The following is a 22,271-nucleotide window of genomic DNA, read 5'->3' as shown; positions in this document are numbered from 1 at the left end:
TCATAGTATAGTATGTCGTCCAAAATCGGTCAAAAACTTCATAGTATAGCATGTCGTCCAAAATCAGTCAAAAATGTCATAGTATAGTATGTCGTCCAAAATTGGTCAAAAACGTCATTGTATAGTATGTCATCAAAAATCGGTCAAAAACGTCATAGTATGGTATGTCGTCCAAAATTGGTCAAAAAAGTCATAGTATAGTATGTCGTCCAAATCCGATTTTGGACGACATACTGTACTATGACTTTTTTGGGTGATTTTGGACGACATACTATACTATGATGTTTTTGATCTATTTTGGACGACATACTATACTATGACTTTTTGGACCGATTTTGGACGTCATACTATACTATGACTTTTCGGACTGATTTTAAAATGTCATAGTACTTCTAAATAAATAACAATTCTGTGAGATCTCTTTAACAATTTTCTCTAAATCAAATGTCAGTTTTGCATAAAAAAAAACGTTATAGTAATAGGGTGGAGTGCTTTTTCCAGTTTATTAATTTCTTTCTCAGCTATAACAATAAGGAGAACTTACGAAACAAGTCTGACATGATCACATTAATGATGGTTCAGATACAGATATACACTGATGAGCCATAAAATGAGTGCCTGCTGCTCATCCAACATTAAAAACCTCCTTACTGTTTGCACAAAGACAATGACCTCTGCTATGTTTTCTCAATAGGTACAAGGAGTTGATGACAGGAAAGACTGCCAGAGAGATCATCACTATTTTATGGATCCTCTCCTTTGTCATTGGCCTCATCCCCTTCTTTGGCTGGAACCGGAAGCATACCATTTGTGCGAAAATCAGGAGAGACAACACGTCAAACACTAGCCTCACGCAAGAACTGAGCGCTGGAGACAACATAATAAGTTGTGAACTCCCGTGTTATTTCGAGAGTGTGGTGGACATGCACTACATGGTCTACTTTAACTTCTTTGTCTGTGTGCTGGTGCCACTGCTTATCATGCTGGGCATCTACATGAAGATCTTCACTGTGGCCAGGAATCAGCTGAGGCAGATCGAGCTCAAGTGTGTGGGGAACGGGGACAGCCAGAACCACGGGCTGCTGCAGAGGGAGATCCGTGCTGCCAAATCCCTCTCCATTATTGTGGGACTGTTCGCCGTCTGCTGGCTGCCGGTCCACATCCTCAACTGCCTCACACTGTTTTACAAGCAGCTGGATAAGCCGAAGGTGGTCATGTACGTGGCCATTTTAATGTCTCATGCCAACTCCGCAGTCAACCCCATCATCTATGCGTACCGCATCCGGGACTTTAGGAACACCTTCCGCAAGATCCTGGCCCAACACTTCCTTTGCCGCAGGGAGGAGCTGTACCTAAGCTCCAACAGCAGCAGACACAACAGAGACCAAATCAACATGACCATCGACCCTCTGCTATAGTTGTTCCGAGGAAGAACATCAATATCTATGTCAACTCTGTTGTTTCACTCTTGAATTTTATTATTACTGAGGTTTACAATGTTTACAGAACAAGCGTGTGATGGGCAAAGATGGACTAATGTCAAACGCGACTTGAATGTGGACATTTATTTATGAATTGTGCCAAGTATTCAGGGGTCAAGCAGTGAACTGTTGAATGGTCTTCATAGTCTTATATCACTTTGGTATTGTGAAGGATTTGTGTTTGTTTGTTTGTTCTTTTAAATGAAGTAACTGGATTTGTTGGACTGTGAAAAAAAACAACCCTCCCTTAAAATGCTACTTATCATTCTGAGTCCACCCTCTTACAACTTCACTTTACTTTTTCCCCCTGCTATTTTATATTGTCAGCATTCAGAAATTATGTTAAATAGCTTATTTATTACAAGATCTTGTCCTTAAGAATGTAGAGATTAAAAGACATTGTGTGGCTAAATCTGTACTCATGGACCCAGAAAGGTACAACAGTAGAAGTCTACCTATTCCTGACCTTCACAGGCTCTTAATACAGAGAGAAGAATCTTTTATATGATTATGAAAGGTCATTTGTTGTATTTTCATATGTCTATTCAAAAACTTGGCATGGCAAAGATGCCAGTGATTGCAGGTTTCCCCCCGCTGCTGCCTCCTTAAAACTACATGTGCTGTATGTGCAGAGAGACATGGTGCTCCAGAGGGATCAAAAATGGCCTTTATCTGAACTAGGGAAAAATTAGATTAATAAAGAATAAGCAAATCCCATGAATCATCTCTCAAAGTCTCAGGGGTCACAAAATGTTTTTGTGACCTCTGTCGCCAAGACGAAACAGTTTTCTCTGACTCCAAGACAAACAGCCATGGTTTTCTCCTTTGTTTTGCACCAACTCACGATTGAAGACTGAAATTTGAGAGCCAATTTACACGAGTCCCAAACCGCCAGGCTTCTGGTACAAACGTTAATATTTGCTTACATAACTCAAAACAATCTTTCAGTTCACTGTTCAACTGTACATGAATGTCATTGCCCGAGGAGTCCCCTCCCCTCAGAGAGTCTCAGCTGGGATCCCAAGGCTCTTCTCTGGCCCGTTTGTGCAGTCAGTTCTCCCTAAGCTGCTGACATGACTGACTCAACTGAGGCAAGAGAGTTCTGTTGGGAAAACAAGTTTAATTAAGGGTGAAACCTCAAAGACAAACTGCACTGAGGACTCATATGAATCAAACCACTAAAAACAGGATACTCTTCACCCTCATGTCGAATTGGCTCCAGAAAAGTAGACATTACTTTTAAAGGTCCAGTGTTTAATATTTAGGTGAAACAATTATATAATACTTATATATATATAATCACTTTACGATAAAAATGGCTTGGTGTTTGTTGTCAAATAAGTCTTTTACAGTATATAAAGGCCTTGCTTTATGGAACCACCAAGTTTCTACAAATTGTGCATGTTTGGGAGCAATACTTTTACACCACTGTGCTCCTCCTCTCCTGCTCTGCTGAGTGCTGCAGCAGTGCTGTCACATGACTCGGCGGCACCGAGCAGGCAGCTACAGTGAGTGAGAGCATAGTGACAGAGAGAAAGAGGCGAGACGTGTGAAGCCATTTCTCCTCTGTGAATGGATAAAATGGCTGCGCATAGGAAAAGCCACTCACTACTGTTGTGACGCAGTGATTTTCGCAGATCATCTGAACAGAACATTGTTCTCCGGGAATAATTTTGCGAATAATATTGTGCAAATTTGATAGGCAGGTGATTCACTGCAGCACCTAGAAAGGGACAGGCAGAGAGAGAGAGAAAGAAAAAAAATACAAATTCAATTCAATTTAAGTAAATTCAATTCAATTTTATTTGTATAGCGCTGAATCACAACACACATTATCTCAAGAGAGAGCAGAGCAACAGAGGAAACTAAAAAAATCATATAGCAGTTGCAAAAATCTATTTATCATAGTTGTGATCAAAAGCTTCTTCTTTTAAAGTAAAAAATATTTATATCAGTATTTGTTATGGGATTGCTTCCAAATTCTGCACATCACTCGTTTCTTTTACAACAGCGCCGAACAGACAAACCAGCCAGAGCATGGGATTAGAATTTTGAAGTGGAGGCTTACTATGCAAATGAAGAAGGCCACTGTAGGTCCCTGACGCAGAGGAGATATCCGTTTGTTACAGTCCATAGTCTCACCTTTAGATATCACTACTTCTTACACACTGGACCTTTAAGAGAGAGACGGGTAAAAACATCAGTGTTCTTCATATGCTTGCGAAACGACAGTGTAGGGAGGGAAACACAGCTGCTGCACTGCACTGCTTCCCCTTTTTTGAGGCAGGTGTCATTCATCTGTGTGTGTGTGTGTGTGGGGTTGGGGGTGTGTTGTGGTGTCCACATTGTTCTCATGTTGCTGTTGAGCGTTTGGAAACAAATACAGGGCGAGAGAGTCGACAGTGATAAAATGGAATCGGAGCAAGGTAGGACTCTTGTTCATCACGACACTACACTAATGAGAACACATTGCACTGACATTTTACATTTCTCGTTCCATGTTGATATCATGTTGCGTTGGTGTTGAAACCAGCGTTCTCACATTGGGCTACTTGCTTCATTATCTTCCCTCATGTTGACGTTGTGTCCAGTGCACCACATCTGTGCATCACAACAAGGGCTAAAAACACAGGAGTGTGCCATCATTTCAGTACATTCCAATGGAGACATCTATACTGTAACTGCACTGTAACATTGTATTATATTGTCTGTGTTGAGTAATGTGTCAAAAAATAAGTACTGTAGGTGTCCGGCATTCTATGAACTATTAATTGATGTCAAAATATTGCCTTCTTTTGTGATTTCCAAAAGGTCAGACGAACAATTACAAGTTGATCAAGTTCAACATTCCTGCCTTTCATTCCCGAAGTACATTTCCTATTATTTGTCAGTGTGCCACTGTATAGTGACGTTACTAATCAGGAAAAAACACCCACTGTGGTCAAGCTGATGTACAACTTCTTTTTGTTTTTTTCCATTCAACAAAACTACAACTGCAAACTGATACTGCTATTTAATATGATGCAATCTGTATGTATGGTGAATTATTTTGTTAATAAAGGTAATGTTTATATTGTTGAAGGTCAACCTTTATTCCAAGAAAAAAAACATTTGAAACCCTATGATCATTTATATTTACAAAGGGTTTATAGAATGCTTCCATCACAAGTACAGAGTTCACACCTGGCATTAAAATGTGCGATCACGTGATCAGATCTCACATAAGATGCTGACTGTGAGGATGTGTAGTATGTCAATATGCTAATTGTGTGTATTGCTGTGTCTGAGTGAGTGATGAGCAAATCTCTACTCACACTGTTGTAACATGAAAGATTTAAGTTTAAGATTAAATTAAGATTTTAAAGCTGCAGGGTGTAACTTTAGGTGATTTTCAGTTTGGTCTTCATGAACAAAAAGCAACGTGTCCTTCAACTGAAAATGGGCTCTGTCGTCAAACTGCTGAAAAATCGGGTTTTTTAAGCAGCAGAATTCACTTCTGAAACTTTTTGTGGACACTTCTTTGTGTCGGCAACCCGTTTTGCAGTCAGCTCACTTTACTAGCGCGACGTTGCCGTTGCCTCCGTCTAACTTCACATAAAACAAATCACTTCCTGTGTGCAGGAGTGTGTGAATGTTGCCGGGTGACATGAGACATAGACTTAATCAGCATCACGTGAACTCATTTGACAATGGTTTGAATCTAACTGACAAACTTGATACACACCATATTTTTTTAACAATTACATCGATAAATAATGCGTTGATCAGTCTAAGGTTCCTAATAAATTAATGTACGGGTGGGTCAGAGGACGACAGCTGAGGAGGAGGAGGTCTCTAATGTGTTGAGGATGGACTCAAGAATGTGGGCACATACTTTTCTCGAACAACCTTCGAATGTGGATTTTTGTAACTGGATCTGAGGACCTATTCAGGATGCTTTAGGTGCATACAGGCCTGAATTTAGCGTTGTCCACATGTGGTCAGATTAATTAGGACAAAATGTGAATAACAGGCCTGAATGGGGTCAGAGAGAGACATCTGAGAGAGCAGGGACGATGGTCGTGTGCCCGGAAACATGGACTCTCATCCAGGAGCGGGTCCATCCATGCTGTCCCTCCTGGGCCCGGTGTGCTGATGACAGTGAATATACCTGGGTAATCAGGTTGTTGATGTCCCACTTAGCAGCATGGACACCTGCTGGTCAGTCACACTGTCCTGCTGAGTCACACCCATGGCCTGACAGAGGTAGACCGCCAGGATGTGTTTGCACTGGGGAAGAAGAGCACAGACACAGATTTGATGACCGGCCACGGGCAGCAGCGTGATTAATGACTTGGATATGACGCCGCGACAACACAATCAGTTGAATGAAAAGATTTGGAAACGCTTTTCCACTGAGTAATGCTCAGTCTGACGTTGTTAACGACAAAGTAAAGGCCAGAACAGTTTCCAGTGTTTATATCAAATTATAAACATTTGCACAAGTGAAAAGTACACGTGATTAAGTGGATTAGAGTGAGTGCCCTTTCTAAATTAAGTCTTTGTGTGATGAATAAGGAGCAAGTTCCAGTGGCCGGTGTGCAGAATGAGAAGTGGCTGTTGTGCATGTGTCACTGAACACACGCTAAAGCCTCTCTCATCATTATCAACATTAACATGCTAATCATTGAGCCTCAGCCTGCTCCATGCATCGTAAATGAGCTCCTCCAAAAGCGCCCGTGGATTAGTGTTCTGCATAAACAACAATAGTTGTTTACAACGCGCTCCTGTCAGCTGTTGTCAAGCTAACGGGCACCTGCTGTTGGTGGTCGAGCGTCTTTATCTGACCTCTCACCTACATGTCAGTGGCATGGACCTGGTCTGATTTGATCCTGTCATGTTGGAATCTGCACTGAATATAGCAGGGGAGGTTTAGGTCTAGTTTAGGACTCCTCAGTATTTAGCCCGGGCAGATGATTTTAAAAATCATGTTTTTTAAAATGATTTGTTTATCTTCACAAAAATGACAATTTCATCCAGAATTGAACTGGATCAAATAGATTCTGTTGCTTGAATTGACAATTAAATGATATTCGTTTGGTTTGAAAAATATAAGTGAAACACTGCTGTTGTAATGCCTCGTCAGGTTCAGAGTAAATGTCCATGAAATAACTATTAACATAGGCTCAAAGAGGAAGTAGTCATTCTCAAAATTTAAATGATGCACAATAATATTTAACTGTATGAAAAGTGAAGTCTCTTTCGAGCATTTTATTCTCACATCTCGCACACGTTTGTGTCTTTGAAACAAGTTGCCGATTAAAGACGAACGATGTCGACATTATCACCAAATGTGGGTTTTTGAAAACACCAATACATTATGTACAAGATAAGATAGTTAAGATTGGAAGAAAAAAAAAAAACAGGTTTCGCCTGATGAAGATTTTACGTTTTAGCCCGAACAAATTGTCCCTACGCCAAACTTACTTGCTGACCCCTGCTCTACAGGAATGACACCAGCTGTCAATCACTCCGGTGTCCACTCATGTGCGCCGTGCTTTATCGTTTGTTTTACTCTAAATCATGTGCTTTACTGTATAGCCCCATAGTTGGTCATGCAACAGTCAGAATGAAAACAAAAAAGCCAAGCTGTGAAAATCCATACAGATACATTCCACACAACATACTGTATATGCCAGGCAAAATGTCAGGGAACCTGTCCCTTCGGCGGCTGTATTCATATACCGTGAAGATGGTGGATAGATGTTGTGATAGCAAAACAGTCAGGGACGAGCAAACGGAGAGAGTTTTACTGGATCCACAGAAGTTCCAGAGAGACTGCAGAGTTGGATCACTGCCAAAAAACACACTCTCATGCGAGCATAGAACGCAGAGTGATGGGAATCCGTGGGCAACAGATTCCACTTGTGTTGGGATCACTTCATAGCAGGTACAGAATCCAACACTTACTAGCTTTAATTTAATTTTTTTTATTTTACATAGTTCAATTGCGATGCCTAAGCGTTCTCTGGAGCCAGATGATGGGAAGTTTATCAGAAAGTTGAAGATGTCGGAATGGTGCAGGTCTGGAATGATGTCCATTCCGGCTGTTTTCGTACCACAGGGGTATTTTAAGGGTCAGATATACTTAGTCTGTCAGGTTCTGTGATATATTGCTCGATCTCTGAGGATTTAAACTCAAACCGGCGCTGTTCATTTTGGCGGAAGCTTTTCCTGCCGACATGGTGGTGTAAACAAGCAGTCATGTGACATTGGGAGCTACTCAGAAAGAAGTTAACACTGTGAATAAAGAGGGAAATGGTATCAATGGGCATTTGTTCTTCTGCCCCTAGTGGCTAGTCAATATATTCTTATTTCCTTGTTGGCTTCAGGAGGAAACTGGAAAACTATATCTATGGTCTAAATGAGCTCTGGGACATAATCTTAGGTCTGACTCATTCCTCTTCAAAACTTCACTCTGGTCCCACTGGTCCAGTGTGACTCAGAGGACAATTTCTCTTGATTAAGACCAACCACTCTCTCTATCACGCTTCCCAGTTTTGCTTTGGGCTTCATCCTTTTTGGGGTTTCTCAGACATTTTTAGTACGGATGTTTATCCCAATACTTTGAGCATAATTCCCTTAAAAAAACACTAAACAAATGAACGCCTCTACACACCCAGACTTTGTTTGCACTATTCTTCAACCTAAACAACTTATCTTGCTGAATTTGCCGCTCTGCATTCTTACCTTCAAAGGATGAGGGATGTTTTACATAAACAATTTAAATATTTCCACAACACTACCTTATCACAACTGTTATGCATCTGGGATATATCGTTGTATATGTTTGGTTTGACTTTTTTTGAACCATATGAATTGGGGTAAATTTCTATGCCCTTTTCCTTGAGATATGAAAATGAATATGAATTAAAAAAAAAGAAGAAAGGTTGACATTTAACTTTATCCACCACAAGTCTATTTGTGGTTGGGTTGATGAGCAAATAGATTTATTTCCCTTCATATTTTCTTCATGGGGAAAGACAGCAGACCAGTGGTGCTGATCTGCTTATTCGGTCTGTTGCAGCTCTCAATTTCTCACACTGATTTTAGCAGCAATCTCCAGAGACACAAATCCCTCTGATACTCGGAGCAGGAGCTGAGGTCGTGTGCTTGTAGATATTTAGGGCAGAAAACAGCCAGTCAGGGCAGAGACGCCCCTCGGTGACCAGACAAAAACACGACAGGACCACAACACATCTGTTACACACATTTCAACACGTGCTTTGTCTCTTTTTTTTTTTTGACTGGGAACTGTTTTTCTTCAGGATACATGCCCGACTGACGAGACACAATGGCTCTGAGGCAGGCTTCACCTCTGTGTGTGTAAATACGCTTTTGTATACACTGTGTACCACATTTGTGTGTGTGTGTGCGCTCTTTTTTTTCTCAACTTTTTGCTTTCATCTCCTGTGTTTTGCAGGAATGAGTTTCTCCTGATACTATTTTTGACACGGGAGGAATTCAAATGTTTCTTTTTTTTACCAAAAACATTACAATCTAAAACTGTCAGATGAAAGAATAAAAAAAAAAATCGGACCAAACATTGTGTGTTTGGTTGGTCCAATAAACAGACTGTGGTTCCAATTGCAACCCACATTACGAGACTCACCAGAAGTCCTTCATTTTTGCGGAGCACGGTGTGGGCGAAGGCCGGACATGGGCAGTAGTGACAGGACACGAAGCAAGTGTACAGACGTCCTGAGCCTCCAGTGACCTGCAACACATTCATCAGAGTACTTTGAATCGCATGGTTTTTATTCATACACAACTGGGTGTGTGATAAAGGTCACGCACAGACAGATGACAGCGGAGCAGGTTCATCATCGATTCAACGTGATCACAAGCCTGGTTATGTTTGGTGCAGCTGAGGGGCAGTGGAAAGAGTAAAAGCATGGAAAAGCAGGGGAGAAAATAAAAAGTCCAGACATGACAAACTTCCCCAGACATTTTCCCCTTTATACATAAATCACAAGCTTCTATTTCTTACCACATCCTTCTGCATTCACTCTCTCATCCACCTTTTACATGTTTTATTTATAAATTTGAACTTTTAGCATACACATACACGGTAAAACTACTTGAATTTTGATCTAATCTTGAGTGATGCCATCATCGAGACACTAGGCCAGCAGGCTGCTGCATGTGTGAAACCAAACCACCACCGTTTGTAAGATGGACTGGCGACATGACAGGGGTGTAGCCCACCTTTAGCCCTATGTCAGCCGGGATTGGCTCCAGCCCTCATGGAGGATAAAGTAGTAGACAATGGGTGAATGAATGAATGAACTGATGAGTTGGTCTGTCCATAAAATGTCAAAAACGGTGGAAAATGTCAACAAAATCATGTATTCAAATGTCTTGTTTTGTTCACAAACCAAAGATATTCAGTATAATGTCATAGAGGAGCGAATAATTTATTGAATGTTTAATTATTTATCGATCGAATCAAATCTGTCATTGTTTCAGTAACACTACCGTAAAATATCAACAAATGTCACCTGACATTTTCGTGAATACGTCCTGTTGCTGTGACTGCAGATTCAAACATGTATCTTTTGAACATTGACTAAACCATACGGTGTTTATCTTCATGTGTTTTTTGGGTGGGATAATTCTTCTCAATATTTCACTAAAATGACAGAGCAGTGTTTGAGTTAAAGGTGAAGCTGCCACCTCCCATTAGTTATTTGCAAGTAACGCGGTGGAAACTATGCATTTTTAAACAACCTGTGTGAAATGGCCTCGGCTGGAAGCACCTCCTGCCCATGATGCTGGTGCACACACACACACACGCTGCGCACACGCACACGCACACACACTGAACTACAGACAGTGATACAAGTCTCGTCCTCAAGCACTTGACACATGAGGACATTAAGTTAGTGGATAAGCTTGACACTTCACAATAACTAATGCTTCTTAAGATGGCAGAGCAGGCTTTATTACTTTCCAGAGCTTCCATAAATTACCTTCCCCTGTGGGCCCATTTGTTCAACGTGACACTTCATTATAAATAAGGCACAAGAGACAATTACATAGACTTAAAACTAGAGGTCGACCCATATGGGTTTTTCTGTGGCATAAGCCGATCTTAAGAAACCAAGGCAACCTATAGCTGGCATATGAGGCCAATTTCTTTTTTTGGCATTTTTTTCACCTGACATTTAAAGATGAATAATAATGGATAAATAAAATAGCTTGAACACTTCTGATTTGTCTCTCCAACCTGCATTGCATAAATTAAGTACATTTGCAGGATTTAAAAAAAAAGAAGTGTGAATTACATAATAAGTAATAATTGGATGATTCATTTAAGAAACGGCACTGCAGATGAATCAGTCTAACTCTACTTAAAGCACCAGTAACATGCTCAGTAGGATGGGGACAAAATCAGTGAAACAGCGAGGACCAAGCCAAGTGCTGCCACATTTTCTAAAGAGCTCAGTTTATTGAAACCCCACTCACACTCTGCAGATCATGAGGCTCTGCAGCCACTCGAACAGCAGAGCTGGCACCACCAACTGTGGGGCTTCCACGGTCTTGCAGAGATTCATGTTGTCTTTAACAGATAATGGACATCAAAAATTGCAATTCACAATTTGCTGCAAACGAAAAAGATGAGAGTTAAAGTCTGAGCAACGCTCTGGCTCCATCTCTGTCTGAAATGCTGACTCTCATGGAAAAACTTCTCTGGCCATCATGAGCCAGTGGGCCAGGAATTGGGACAGCCCCTCCGTCCATGGTTTCACACTATAAACAGGGTTTGCGAGACAGTTAAAGCTCCAGGAAGTAATCGACACAACACAGTCCTTGTATCTGAGCTAGGCTGTCACCAGTAACCACATGGTTTTTATTTTCACCTGTGTGTCTTTACTTTTTGGCTGTTTATTTATTAAAAAGCTGCCTCTGCCTTAAAACATGATCCTATGAATGTTTTTTTAACAGTTTTTACAGAAAAAAAACAACTAAATAAATGAAATAAATTCTCTGTGATCAGGTACGTCAGATATGTCAAACAGCAGAATAAAAAAGTCGCTCATGACTGTGAAGAAAGTATTTTAACCAACCATCCGACCAACTGAGAAACATTTAGGAAAAATATGTGATTTTAGATATTGTAATTTAATTTTATAATATTATTATTATATAATTTACAGGGTCAGTATTTAGAATGTTTTATTGTCGAGTATTAACATTCAAGTAAATGGCTCCGGATGTGAAGCAATACCATCAAAATGTGTACTTCTGATGCTAAAATGTTGTTTTTTTATTGGCAACAAACCAAAAGTAAAACAATAAATTATAAAAGTTTTGATCAATATACTGTATACAATTAAAATTTATTTCAGTAAGAAAATAATAAATATACACTGCAGCCTTTGCAATTTAGCCTTTGCTAATCATACAGTTTCAAATTGCCATTATTTAATTTATATTAGTCCAAAACCTTTAAAAGATTTTAAATGCAGAATAAAAGAAGTAGTTATTGCGAGTCATCGTGGTTGTCCACATATGATACCGATAACTGACCCTCACTTGCAAAAGAGAGTTAAATCCTCTTTATGTTCAAATAAAGGTTAAATAATGAACAATGCAGAAAAAAAACAACCAAACAGAATATCAAGCATTAAACAGTCAATTAATGAGTTAAAATCAGCAACCCTTACTGGGTTGAGTTTTCAAGTTTATAGGGTTGGAGGTTCATTACTACTGAGCATTTAGTAATTACTTCTTTTTCCCAGCAGGCTTTGGTGTACCTATGAAAAGGTCACAGAATGTTTAGACTGATAAGATGAAAAGCAGTGAAATGCCAAGATCTCATGAGTTATTCATTCTTCCAGAGGGAAGAGGAAACCAAATATCTACATCAACATGAGAAACTCACTTGTGTCCCAAGGAAATATTATTTGACTGGAAATGACAGAAATTGGGTCAGTCATTGTACCTCCAGTTAACTCAGGACTACATTTAGTCTAAGAATAGAGTTTATTTCATTATTATTTAGAAAACAATTGTCCAGAAAACAAATTTCCTTATATTGTCACAGCCTTACATTACCGTATAACAGTAGATCATATTTTGATGTCATCATGTAGTAATGCTCAATCACATTTCAAACCTATGATAGTAAGTATTAAAGTGAAGCTGTACTTTAAAAGTTGTTATCAACCTTTTACTGGTCTCAGCCCGAGTTCTCTTGAGGCTGTTATGGCGCAGAGGAAGCTGAGGTGTGTCCTGTCACGTGAAGACCACCCCTTGTACAGCCATTTTGTACAAAGTAGTGGGAGTCAGGGGCTCTTATTACCCAGTTGCACCACAGAAAGATTCAGGAGGTCCTTTGTTCCTGTTGCAATGAGACATTTTAACAAGAACTGCTCACCCCTGCTCTTAATTTTTGATGTTTTTACCTATGGTTTTACACTGTGTTATTTAGCTAATTGTATTGCTTGTATATTTTTTTGCATATCTCCTTTATGAGCTTTTGATGTTGCACGTTTATGCATGGTGACATCATTTATTTATTTATTTATTATTGCAGTATGCCGCACACTGTACTGCACTTGCCATGGTCACCGTGTTGCTTCCCTGTTCCTACAATGTTGTGCAACGTTGTCTTGTTGCTGTATGATGTTCACAGCAAACAGGTTTCCTCTTTGGGGAGTAATAACGTTAATTCTATCCTGTCCTGCCTCTGGTATAATTGAAACTGTCAGAAAAATCACAATTACATATTTTCCACATGTTGTTCAGTCCTTTTGTCTTCAATCATGTACATCAAATTTATCCAAGAAGAGTAGAAATGTTAAAAATTTAATTTTTTCTTTCAAGAAGCTTATTCACTTCTGACAGAAGTGACGGCGAGGAATCCCAGGTATTTAACCTCTGTGGAGTCATTATCATTAAACCATTGGTATCTCTAGTTAGTGATCCTGATTATAATGGAAATCATTAGAGCGACTTAAGTCATGTGAGGATGTGTTAACTGCTCTGGTAACACTAAGTACACATGTTCAGAGGAGTGACAACATCACAGAGAGACATCATCTACCCTCTAACTTGTATTTACTGCTGCTGTGATTTAGCTGAAAACTAAATTACAAACTAATATGTCACCTAGTTCTGATTTCAGATAACAAGGTAGAAAGAGCTCGGTTTGTCATTTAACAACAATTTAAAAACACATTGTGAAACTTCAACACGGGGAGTCAAAAACCAAGGGCAACCTAAATATTTGTGCCGTGTCTTCAAGACAACTATTTGAACAGACGCTGTGCAAACAGAAGTCTCACTTATGTATCCAAAAGTGTCCAAACATTAAACAGAACCTCCCAGGATCACAGGGGCGGCGTTCGCTACTGTTTATGATACGACAAAATAAACACAACCGTCAACATAAGTGACAAAAAGGAAGAAGAATATGTAAACGTGTAAATGTAAATGTAAATGTAAATGTAAAAAGCGTGGTTGTATGAAGTGCTGACGCATGGTCAGCATTGCTTTATCTCATCACCACTAGACAGCCTTTTACTTAGGGAACTTAGGTTTGTAAAACTCTCACTACCCCCAAACCAAAGTCCACAGAGAAAATCTGCATTTTTACCTCCAAACCTCCAAAGATATCAAACACTAAAGTCATAAAATATGACATTTGAACTTACTAACAACTCCTGGGATTTGTGATATAAATCACTGGTTTTAACCATGGACTTTGCAGAAAACCAGCAGTTTCCTTACACTTTATGTGAGGACCAATACAACCGTACATCAAGTAACCTGACCCATGACCTATCACTTAAATGTCATCAACTGAGGGTTGACAATCCCACCCAAATTGCATTGTGAATGCCTGAATACTTAATTCAATGTGAACAAGAACAATATAACGATTTGTATATTGCTATTTAAAATGAGTTGTGTTTGTTCCTTTTTGCAGCACAGATAAAGACAAAATCTGACTACATTTTAAGTCAAATGTATCCATAAATGCAGGTCATTTCAAAAGATGCAGTTCCTTCTTTTTCCACTATACAACTAGTAAACTGGATGAACAACCACTTACTACTAAGAGGATCCTATTCTAACATCTTTATACCAGTTATGAAGCTATAGCCAGTATTTAAGCATTGCATAAAGACATATTGCATATTGAACCACCACAGCTGTGTGTGAGTCAAAATTGAAGAGTTTCAGACCAATAAGTAAATAGAGCAGAGAAAAGGACATCTGTGACCTTCCCACAAGTTCAGACTCAGGCAAAATGGCATGACAAGTAAGACATTTCATTTCTGATAGAAATGACAATCGAAAACACTGTGGAGGTCTTATACGGGAATTTCTTTTAAAAGCATGTTTGTGAAGAGAAAATAAAAATGGGGCGAAAAGGTTTTACTGGACCACAAACTTCAAACAGCTTTAAGAAAAATGGAGTGAAACAATAACGACACCAACAATTGAGCTGAACGTGACCCAAAAGAGCCCATGTCTTTGTTTAGCTTACATTGTATTTTGCAGTTCCTTTCATAAAAGTGTTTTTGCAGGACCCTGAAGGAGTTTACAGGAAATTTGGGTCACAATGACCACAACCTCAGTTGACTTGTCTTGTTCTACTACCACTAATTATTATGTATCCCACTGAGATTCACTGCAAACCTTGAGAACAGCATGACTCAGGTCAGTGTTGAAACAAAGCAAATAATGTTTAAATGCACCAGCAGGGTTTTTTATAAACCAGGTAACAGGGACACTGTGCCCTCTTACCAAAATTCCACTACATGCAGTCTTGATAAAATGTTGATTTTCCATAAAAATTTCTGATGCCAGTAAATTATTCACATTTAGTAGAAAATACATAATGATATACATATATATGTATATGTATACACATATATACATGTATATATATATATACTAAAGGATATATACTAAAGGTCACTGTGACGCTAAGTTTTACATGTGGTATGAGATTCACGACTGACCTGGAAGACCTTGCGTCCACTGGGAGATGACAGACAGGTGACTGAATGTTGGTCTACTAGGTCCAAAGCGGGTAACGCACACGGCCCAAAGATAAACTTCAGTCTGAAAGACACAAGGAAGAAAGTGTAAGGGGTGCATGTAAGACATAAAGACATCTGTAATAGTGCATCATTTTGAAATATAAACAATGTTATATTTCTGTTACTTTTAAACAATTGTCAAATCAGCTCAACATTACTCTCTCTGATTCCCAGTATAGTTGTGCATCACCATATGCTGCACACCGGAAGTGCTTTCTAAAATGTTTTTAACATTTTCAAACCAAAATCGCCATCAGAAAGTATGCAATTAGCAAATAGCACAGCTGATATTTTATCGTTTTATTTTTGATTGTCCTATATTCTTTGCCAATTTAAAACAATGTAGTGCATATGTAGATATTAAAATCAATTCATACAGAATATTTAAGTTTGAATCCATGCATTTGAATACAGTAGTTACTACAGTAGTTAATATTTAGATTCAAAAATCATATTGTCTTAAATCTATGACACAGAAAATATTGAACCTTAACTTGACCTAAAAAAACGTTCCGGTATTATATGTAAAAACAAGATCTGCTTATAAATGACCACAGATTATGATGAAGAATGTCTAATTCAGAGTCTATCTTCAAGACTGATAGACAGGAAGTGGCCATGTTGGCCCAGACACAGAGCACCTCATCATTCTCAGTTACTCAGGCCATTATGCCAGGAAATGTTTCAGAAAAGACACACAGTAGCATTCATCAGGACCCTGCGTCTAAGAGCAGCTACGTCACTTTGGCAAATACTTCCCACGTCCTCTTCGGTGTAGTTTCTGCACTTTGAACTCACTTACGTTCTGCCATGTGAAATCCTTTTCACTTGGGCCACACAAGACGAGGACAACTTCATGGATGGATCAAGTAAATCGGTGAATTGATGGGGGTTAATGGAAGTGAGATGATTTACACTTACGCTATGAGCAGGTCATCAGGAACTGCAAAAAAGAAAAAAGAAAGTAATTTCTTAATTTTTGCATTCAAGTCATTATCGATTGAGAAATTGCAGAGCAAATTCCAAGCTTTTCCTGATTTTTATGAACCACTGGAGAATATAATATGTATATCATCATATATATATATATATATATATATATATACATATATATATATATATATATATATATATATATATATATATATATAATGTTTTTCACAGTTTTCTTTTGTTTTACAGAAACAAAAGAAAACCGTTTTATAAATAACAGATAAAATTGCAAAAAAATACATTATTTGATGGGCATAATTACTAATTGTGGCAGGTTCTTTCTTAACTCACTGGTCATTGCATTATTAAACAATCCAAAAAAACAATTACTGTTCTTGATAAAGAAGTTCTCCTTTTGGTTTCCTGTTTGCTTCATTCTGGATGTTTGGTGGAGAAAGCCTTTGCAGTGTTGTTGTTGTTGGGTTGTGTATGTATGATACACCCTGATGCTTTTGTACAAATTGAGTTCCTAAGAGATAAATACAATTATGTGAACTGAATTGCAGCTAGTGAGACACCAACAGACTGACAGATCAAGAGGAAAGCTGGGCATGATTAATGAATACTTAAACAAATACAGACAATAAAAGCAATGGAAATAACCTTAGTCAAAGCACTGGCACAAGTAGCTCTATGTCCACATTTGAAGCTTGCGCTACAGTTAAGTTCCTAAGAAAATTACAGCAGTATAAAAAAATAATGCAGCTCCTTCCTCCTCCTCCCTGATGACAATGCTAAAAATAGTGAAAGTATTCTTCAGTTTGTTTTTTTAATGTAAATGTATCAAGTAAATATAAACACAACCACTGATTAATGGTAATAGAAGTCCACTGAGGCATAAATTCCAAGCAGAACTTGGGGTTTAGGGCAAAAACTGTAATGATCCGGGGACAAACGTGATGAAGAGTTAATTATTAAAATAAATGATTAATTTCCACTTGAACTACCCAATACCCAACATTAGCCCTACTTACAGCACCAGTGTAAATAATCCAAGAAAAGTAGACTGAAAATAATTTGAGTTTCCTTGCGGTTATGGCTCACTGGGGTATTTGTGTAATTGCTGAGGTCAGTAAAATATCTGAGCATTTCCAGCTAAGTCAAAATGTCTGCTGTAAAAATGGCTATGGAAGTGGACGACTTGAATTCCTGTAAAATTGATTACTGTATTACACAAAACGTTTAGTGACGCAGAACGCGAGCCAAGTCAAGTGATTGGTCCTTCAGGCGTGTCTTCATGGAAAACACTTTTTCTAAAAAGCACTAAAGTCATTTTTGTTTGCAACTGCAATTACACGGTACTCCACAACACCGGTGTGGTGGTTACGCCCAGTTCTAGCCATAGGCACAACATAACAAAAGACAGTGTAAGCTTAGGAGGTTTAAGCTTGGACATGGAAGAAGATGTTTTTACAGGTCCATCTAATGGTGAGAATGCAGACTTCATCAAACACAAGACTTGTCCATTCTCCCTTCCTTTTCCTCAGCAAGTCAGAGGCGTATGGTGGCCTATGCATAACAGAAAGGATATAAACACACTTTCACTTCACTCTATACCATACCATCCTCTCTGACTTTTTCCTCCTTCTTTTGTTTATGTGTCCTTCAAAATGCAAAACACATGTCCATTATGACTGCTGCTAAAGGAAGGTCCTTGCCTTAGGTTCATAAGAAAGGCTTATTGCAGAAGTCTCAAACTTTTTTCTCACTTAACCAGCCCCCTCCTGACCAGAGTAATTTTGTCTGAAACTAAGGTGAATTGCAGCTCTTTAACTTGAATACTGGTTTGTCATCATTTATTTACATAGTATGTGTTTCTATTATATAAAAATATGTTTGAAAAGAGAATTGCCATCGTGTAAAATGAGTATTTGCAATAATAAATAATGTCCTATTTGCTTAGACCCAGGTAAATCAACCTAGTTGGCCAAGAAGCAAAGAAAAGGAGCGAGCATGTCAAGATCTTAACAATATTGTTAGGTGTTTAGTGTTTGTTTTCAGTGTCTACAGTGAGTTTATCCTTTGCCTCGCGTGCTTGTCAAAATAAAATGAGGTTAACCGTTTTGTACGGACCAATGCATTGTCTACATGCAGAAGTGGTGTGACAGCGCCCCCTACAGCATACTCATTAACCCGCATAGTCATAAAACGCTGGAAGGACATGAAGTCAAGCATAATATGCCAGATACTATATTACCTTTACTTTAAGACTTGTAGTCACGACAGTTGAGATAATACAAATAGTGTCTTCTTACTCACGAAAGTTTTAAGTTACCATAAGAGTTTCTCGTGGGCACTATTCCCTTTACCAGGCATTGTGATGCTAACCCAACTTAGCATACGAAGCTGCGCAGGGGCTAACGGGGCTCACTTTCAGCTCTGTTTATCACTGTCGACTTACTCTGAGACGTTTCCTGGTATGTTTTCTGGATATCCCGAAAAAGCTGATCAGCCACGGTTGGTAAGAGTGAATGCATTTCTCAGCACGTTTAACTTCAGAACGTCGACGTACGACGAAAGGGGACAACCAAAACATTACAACTTCCGTTAGTAAGTCCTTCCCCTTCACCTTTCGTTTTATGCCACCTTGCGGATTGGAGTGTCGGTTGGGATAGCTTTTGCTGTTAGAACCAAATACTAATTTTTAAAAAAAAAATTTTCAATATAATTTCATTAATTATTCTATTCTGTTTGTATTATGTCCTACATCAACTTAAAAACATGTCAATTATTATTTTTGGAAGCCATTCTCTACTAAACAGTATGGGCGGTAATATTTTTGATGGCATCACATGATAATACTCCATCAAATCAGAATTGCAATATCCATCAGAAAATAATTGCAATTAAATAAATATGCTAAATAGATACATGAAAAAATAAAAGTCACAGTTAAATGACTAGCAAAGCATTGTTAAATTATCACTGACATGGTAATGACACTTTAAATGAAGCACCTCCAAGACAAGATATAATTCCTTGTCATGTATCTGATACATCGTTGGTGTCGCAACAGACAGGCCTGTAATATGCAGGGCATTTTAGGTCAGGTCTACATAATAATTAAATAAACAATGCCATGATGCATTTCAACAATTGTTTTTTTTCATACTGCGTGTTTAACCTGGCAGCAACAGAAATAGGGATACAGTGCAACATCCCACTCGTCAAAAAGATAAAGACACCTGCCTACACATTTTCAGTGGTGGAGAACTGATCCACTTTATTTGATTGGTCTGAACTCTTGTAATAGCCTACTAAGAGACATTGTGCGATACAAACATTGCATTTTAACATCATAGGATACACGGGTTTTCAAGTCTCAATTTCAAAAAAAGACAAAAAGTCACCACTGTGTGTTTGATAGAGAGCTGAAAAGATGCTCTAATTATTTTTCGGCTTCATGTTGGATTTCTTTAAGATTCAAGTTTGTAAACGTTTTTGTCATTTCCTTTGTAAACACATAACATCCCACCCAAGCGGGACGAGTAACAAAGATGTTGAAAATTACAGGAAAATAAAAATTATAACATATGCTATGACAATGATTCAAACAAAATGTCAAGTTTAGAGCAGAACTGATTAGTTTACTTAGCAAAGCTTAGCAAAGTCAAAATATGGTATTTAACATATTAAAAAAATATGACTTGCAAAGGAACATTACTGCCATTTATGATGTTGACCAAGTATAATTCATATTTAAGATCTATGCCTGTTGAATGACACACTGAAAGCAGAGATTAAGTGAGATTAAGCAAATAGTTAACTGTACCATACACTTAAAACCGTAACTGCGAGGCAAGTGTCACACTACAAACTCATGTACCAGCTATAAGAAAAGACAGGAAATCAAAACATACAGGTTTTTGTGTGTAGTGGGAGTATACGGAGTATACCGGGTACTCCTGTGCTAGGGGATGAATAAGTTACACAGCAGGTAGTATGCTTTTTGTTGTCAAAAGCTACAAAGCAAAAAAGTGCAACAATGGTGCAGACCATTCTTTATGTTTGGTTAGTTTTGTCTTTTTGTGTAATGGAAAGACAATTTACAGAGTTCAGATTTTCAGGATAGTATAAAAAAAAAGGGGACTAAAGAAATACAAACATTAAACAACATATATCTCTGAGAAAATTACTTAAAGCTGCCTTCTTTCTCAAGTCACATGGCATGGCAAAACTGTCACAAAAAGAAAAGAAATAAAGAAGAGTCTGTGACAGTTGTTTTTTTTTGTTTGTTTTGTTTTTTTAACCAGGACAATATTGCAGATTGTTCTGGACAAGCTGGAAGCTGCAGAGAGAAACAGCAACATGTGTCACACTATGGTCAGCTCTAGTGGAAAAAAAAAACCCAAAAAACTCATTGGCTCACTTTTGTTATTCAGACTGGGTCCAGGAGTAGTCATCAGGATATCTTTTCAGGTAAAATTAAGCTTATATCAGACATTTCACCTTCCCACTATGACACCAGTGTTCTCAACTTTTGAAGACATTTCACTGTCTAGAACTGGGTGAGACATTACACCTACCAATCCTTACACCATCTTCACTGTGTGGTGAAGACAGACATCAGATACCAAAGCTATTTGAAACGTTAGTCTGTGTTTTGCATTTGTCCACGAATGTCCCATGATTTTCAGGCTCTGGTGGTGCTTGATAGGTGGTGCACAGGGCAGCACAGTCTGGTCTCTCTTACTGTCGCAATTGTAAGAATATTAAAACAGGGCTTGGGTGACATGGGGTGGAGATGAACTGGGAGAGACCAACTGTGATAACAAAGTGTATGCCCCAACTCTTCCCATTTAAAGTGGATCAATTTAAAAGCGACATTAAAATAGGAAATAATCAAGGTAAGAAAAACACTGCAAAAGGTTACTCTATTTACATACAATGATTTTCTTAAAGACAAAGTATATCTTTACAGAAATCAAACAAAATTCAGAAATAATCTCTTATGTTGTTTCTTTTTACATATTAAGTTCTTCATCTTTACTGTAGCTCATGTCAACCCCTCAGTTGACTTCTGTTGGATTTTTCCAACACGCTGGGTGAGTGCATCCGGACCAAAGCAAGTCTTGTTCTGGAGAGCCCCGCCTGTCACAGGCTGCTGCTTGTACCCTTAGCTAACAGCCAGGGGGCGCCATAGCACCAAAATAAAAAGACACCACTCCATCAACATGTCACCCTTGCCAATCAGCAAGGTTAGTTCTGGGAGAGGGGAGGTGAACAGACAAGCCTCAGTGCAGGTGTCTCTTGTGGTTAATGGAGCTGTAGCCAGCAGGACTCAGTCATCACTGTCAGACAAGGTCTCATATTGCTCTGACAGCAGAGACTGCCACACACGCTGCTGTGCCACCGGCGCTCCAGCTGCAGGCTGTTGCTGCTGTTGCTGCTGCTGCTGCAGCTGCTGGCTCTGAATGGAGGGTGAGGCTATGGAGGTTGGTGGCGTGCTGCTTAGAATGCGCATGGTCAGTGGGTTGTAAGGGAACTGCATGGATCCTGAAGAAAGAAGAAGTGGAGAAATTTATGAACAGTACTACACTTGACAATATTCGACAGTACAGTACGTTTATTTGGTAGGCGGGGTGTGGGCTGTGCCAGCTGACCTCATCAGCAAGATACATAGCATGACATTGTACCAGTGTGACAACAACTAAACAAATGACGACATCGAACACGACTGTTGAGAGCCGGTCTAGCT

General features: G+C 38.8%; 3 protein-coding genes across 12 annotated transcripts in view; 1 reads left to right on the top strand and 2 right to left on the bottom strand.

Annotated features, from left to right (window-relative positions):
- Positions 1-677: 677 nt before the first annotated feature.
- adora2b (adenosine A2b receptor) lies at positions 678-1,704 on the top strand (the record flags this gene model as incomplete). Its single annotated transcript, XM_044042302.1, has 1 exon — positions 678-1,704. A coding segment is annotated over one exon (741 nt), but the record flags the coding sequence as incomplete, so codon positions are not given.
- On the bottom strand, positions 1,686-19,122 carry zswim7 (zinc finger, SWIM-type containing 7). 3 transcript variants are annotated; one of them, XR_006361600.1, is made up of 6 exons: positions 18,975-19,122; positions 16,502-16,523; positions 15,500-15,602; positions 9,133-9,237; positions 3,550-5,750; positions 1,686-3,204 (listed from the first exon to the last, which is right to left on the bottom strand). XR_006361600.1 is itself a non-coding variant. In XM_044042312.1 (5 exons), the coding sequence occupies exons 1-5, from the start codon at positions 19,048-19,050 to the stop codon at positions 5,640-5,642; spliced, it is 417 nt and encodes a 138-aa protein (XP_043898247.1). In that variant the 5' UTR covers positions 19,051-19,122; the 3' UTR covers positions 3,281-5,639. The 3 variants fall into 3 exon arrangements, 2 of the variants coding, with proteins under 2 accessions (XP_043898247.1, XP_043898248.1); XM_044042312.1 differs by lacking the exon at positions 1,686-3,204 and having other exon boundaries at positions 3,281-5,750; XM_044042313.1 differs by lacking the exon at positions 1,686-3,204 and having other exon boundaries at positions 3,281-5,750; positions 16,383-16,523; positions 18,975-19,027.
- A 647-nt stretch (positions 19,123-19,769) lies between these two features.
- Positions 19,770-22,271, bottom strand: part of ncor1 (nuclear receptor corepressor 1) — a 54,545-nt gene continuing 52,043 nt past the window's right edge. For all 8 annotated transcript variants that reach the window (XM_044042157.1, XM_044042160.1, XM_044042158.1 and 5 more), the window contains one exon: positions 19,770-22,069. In XM_044042157.1, coding sequence (XP_043898092.1) covers positions 21,855-22,069 — 215 coding nt within the window. In that variant the 3' untranslated portion in view covers positions 19,770-21,854. The remainder of the gene's footprint in view (positions 22,070-22,271) is intronic.

The sequence above is a fragment of the Solea senegalensis genome, linkage group LG13 (assembly GCF_019176455.1).
Source record: "Solea senegalensis isolate Sse05_10M linkage group LG13, IFAPA_SoseM_1, whole genome shotgun sequence".
In the NCBI taxonomy this organism is placed as follows: Eukaryota; Metazoa; Chordata; class Actinopteri; order Pleuronectiformes; family Soleidae; genus Solea; species Solea senegalensis.
The sequence above is the reverse complement of the archived record's forward strand: the minus strand, read 5'-3'. Positions and strand labels throughout refer to the sequence as shown.

Excerpts from the sequence above, each read along its gene's own strand:
- zswim7 (XM_044042312.1), bottom strand. The coding sequence starts at position 19,050 with ATGCATTCACTCTTACCAACCGTGGCTGATCAGCTTTTTCGGGATATC. Across the intron at positions 16,524-18,974 it reads ATACCAGGAAACGTCTCAGA|TTCCTGATGACCTGCTCATA; the intron begins GTAAGTCGACAG and ends TCTTTTTTGCAG. Across the intron at positions 5,751-9,132 it reads GCAAAAATGAAGGACTTCTG|TGCAAACACATCCTGGCGGT; the intron begins GTGAGTCTCGTA and ends CTTCTTCCCCAG.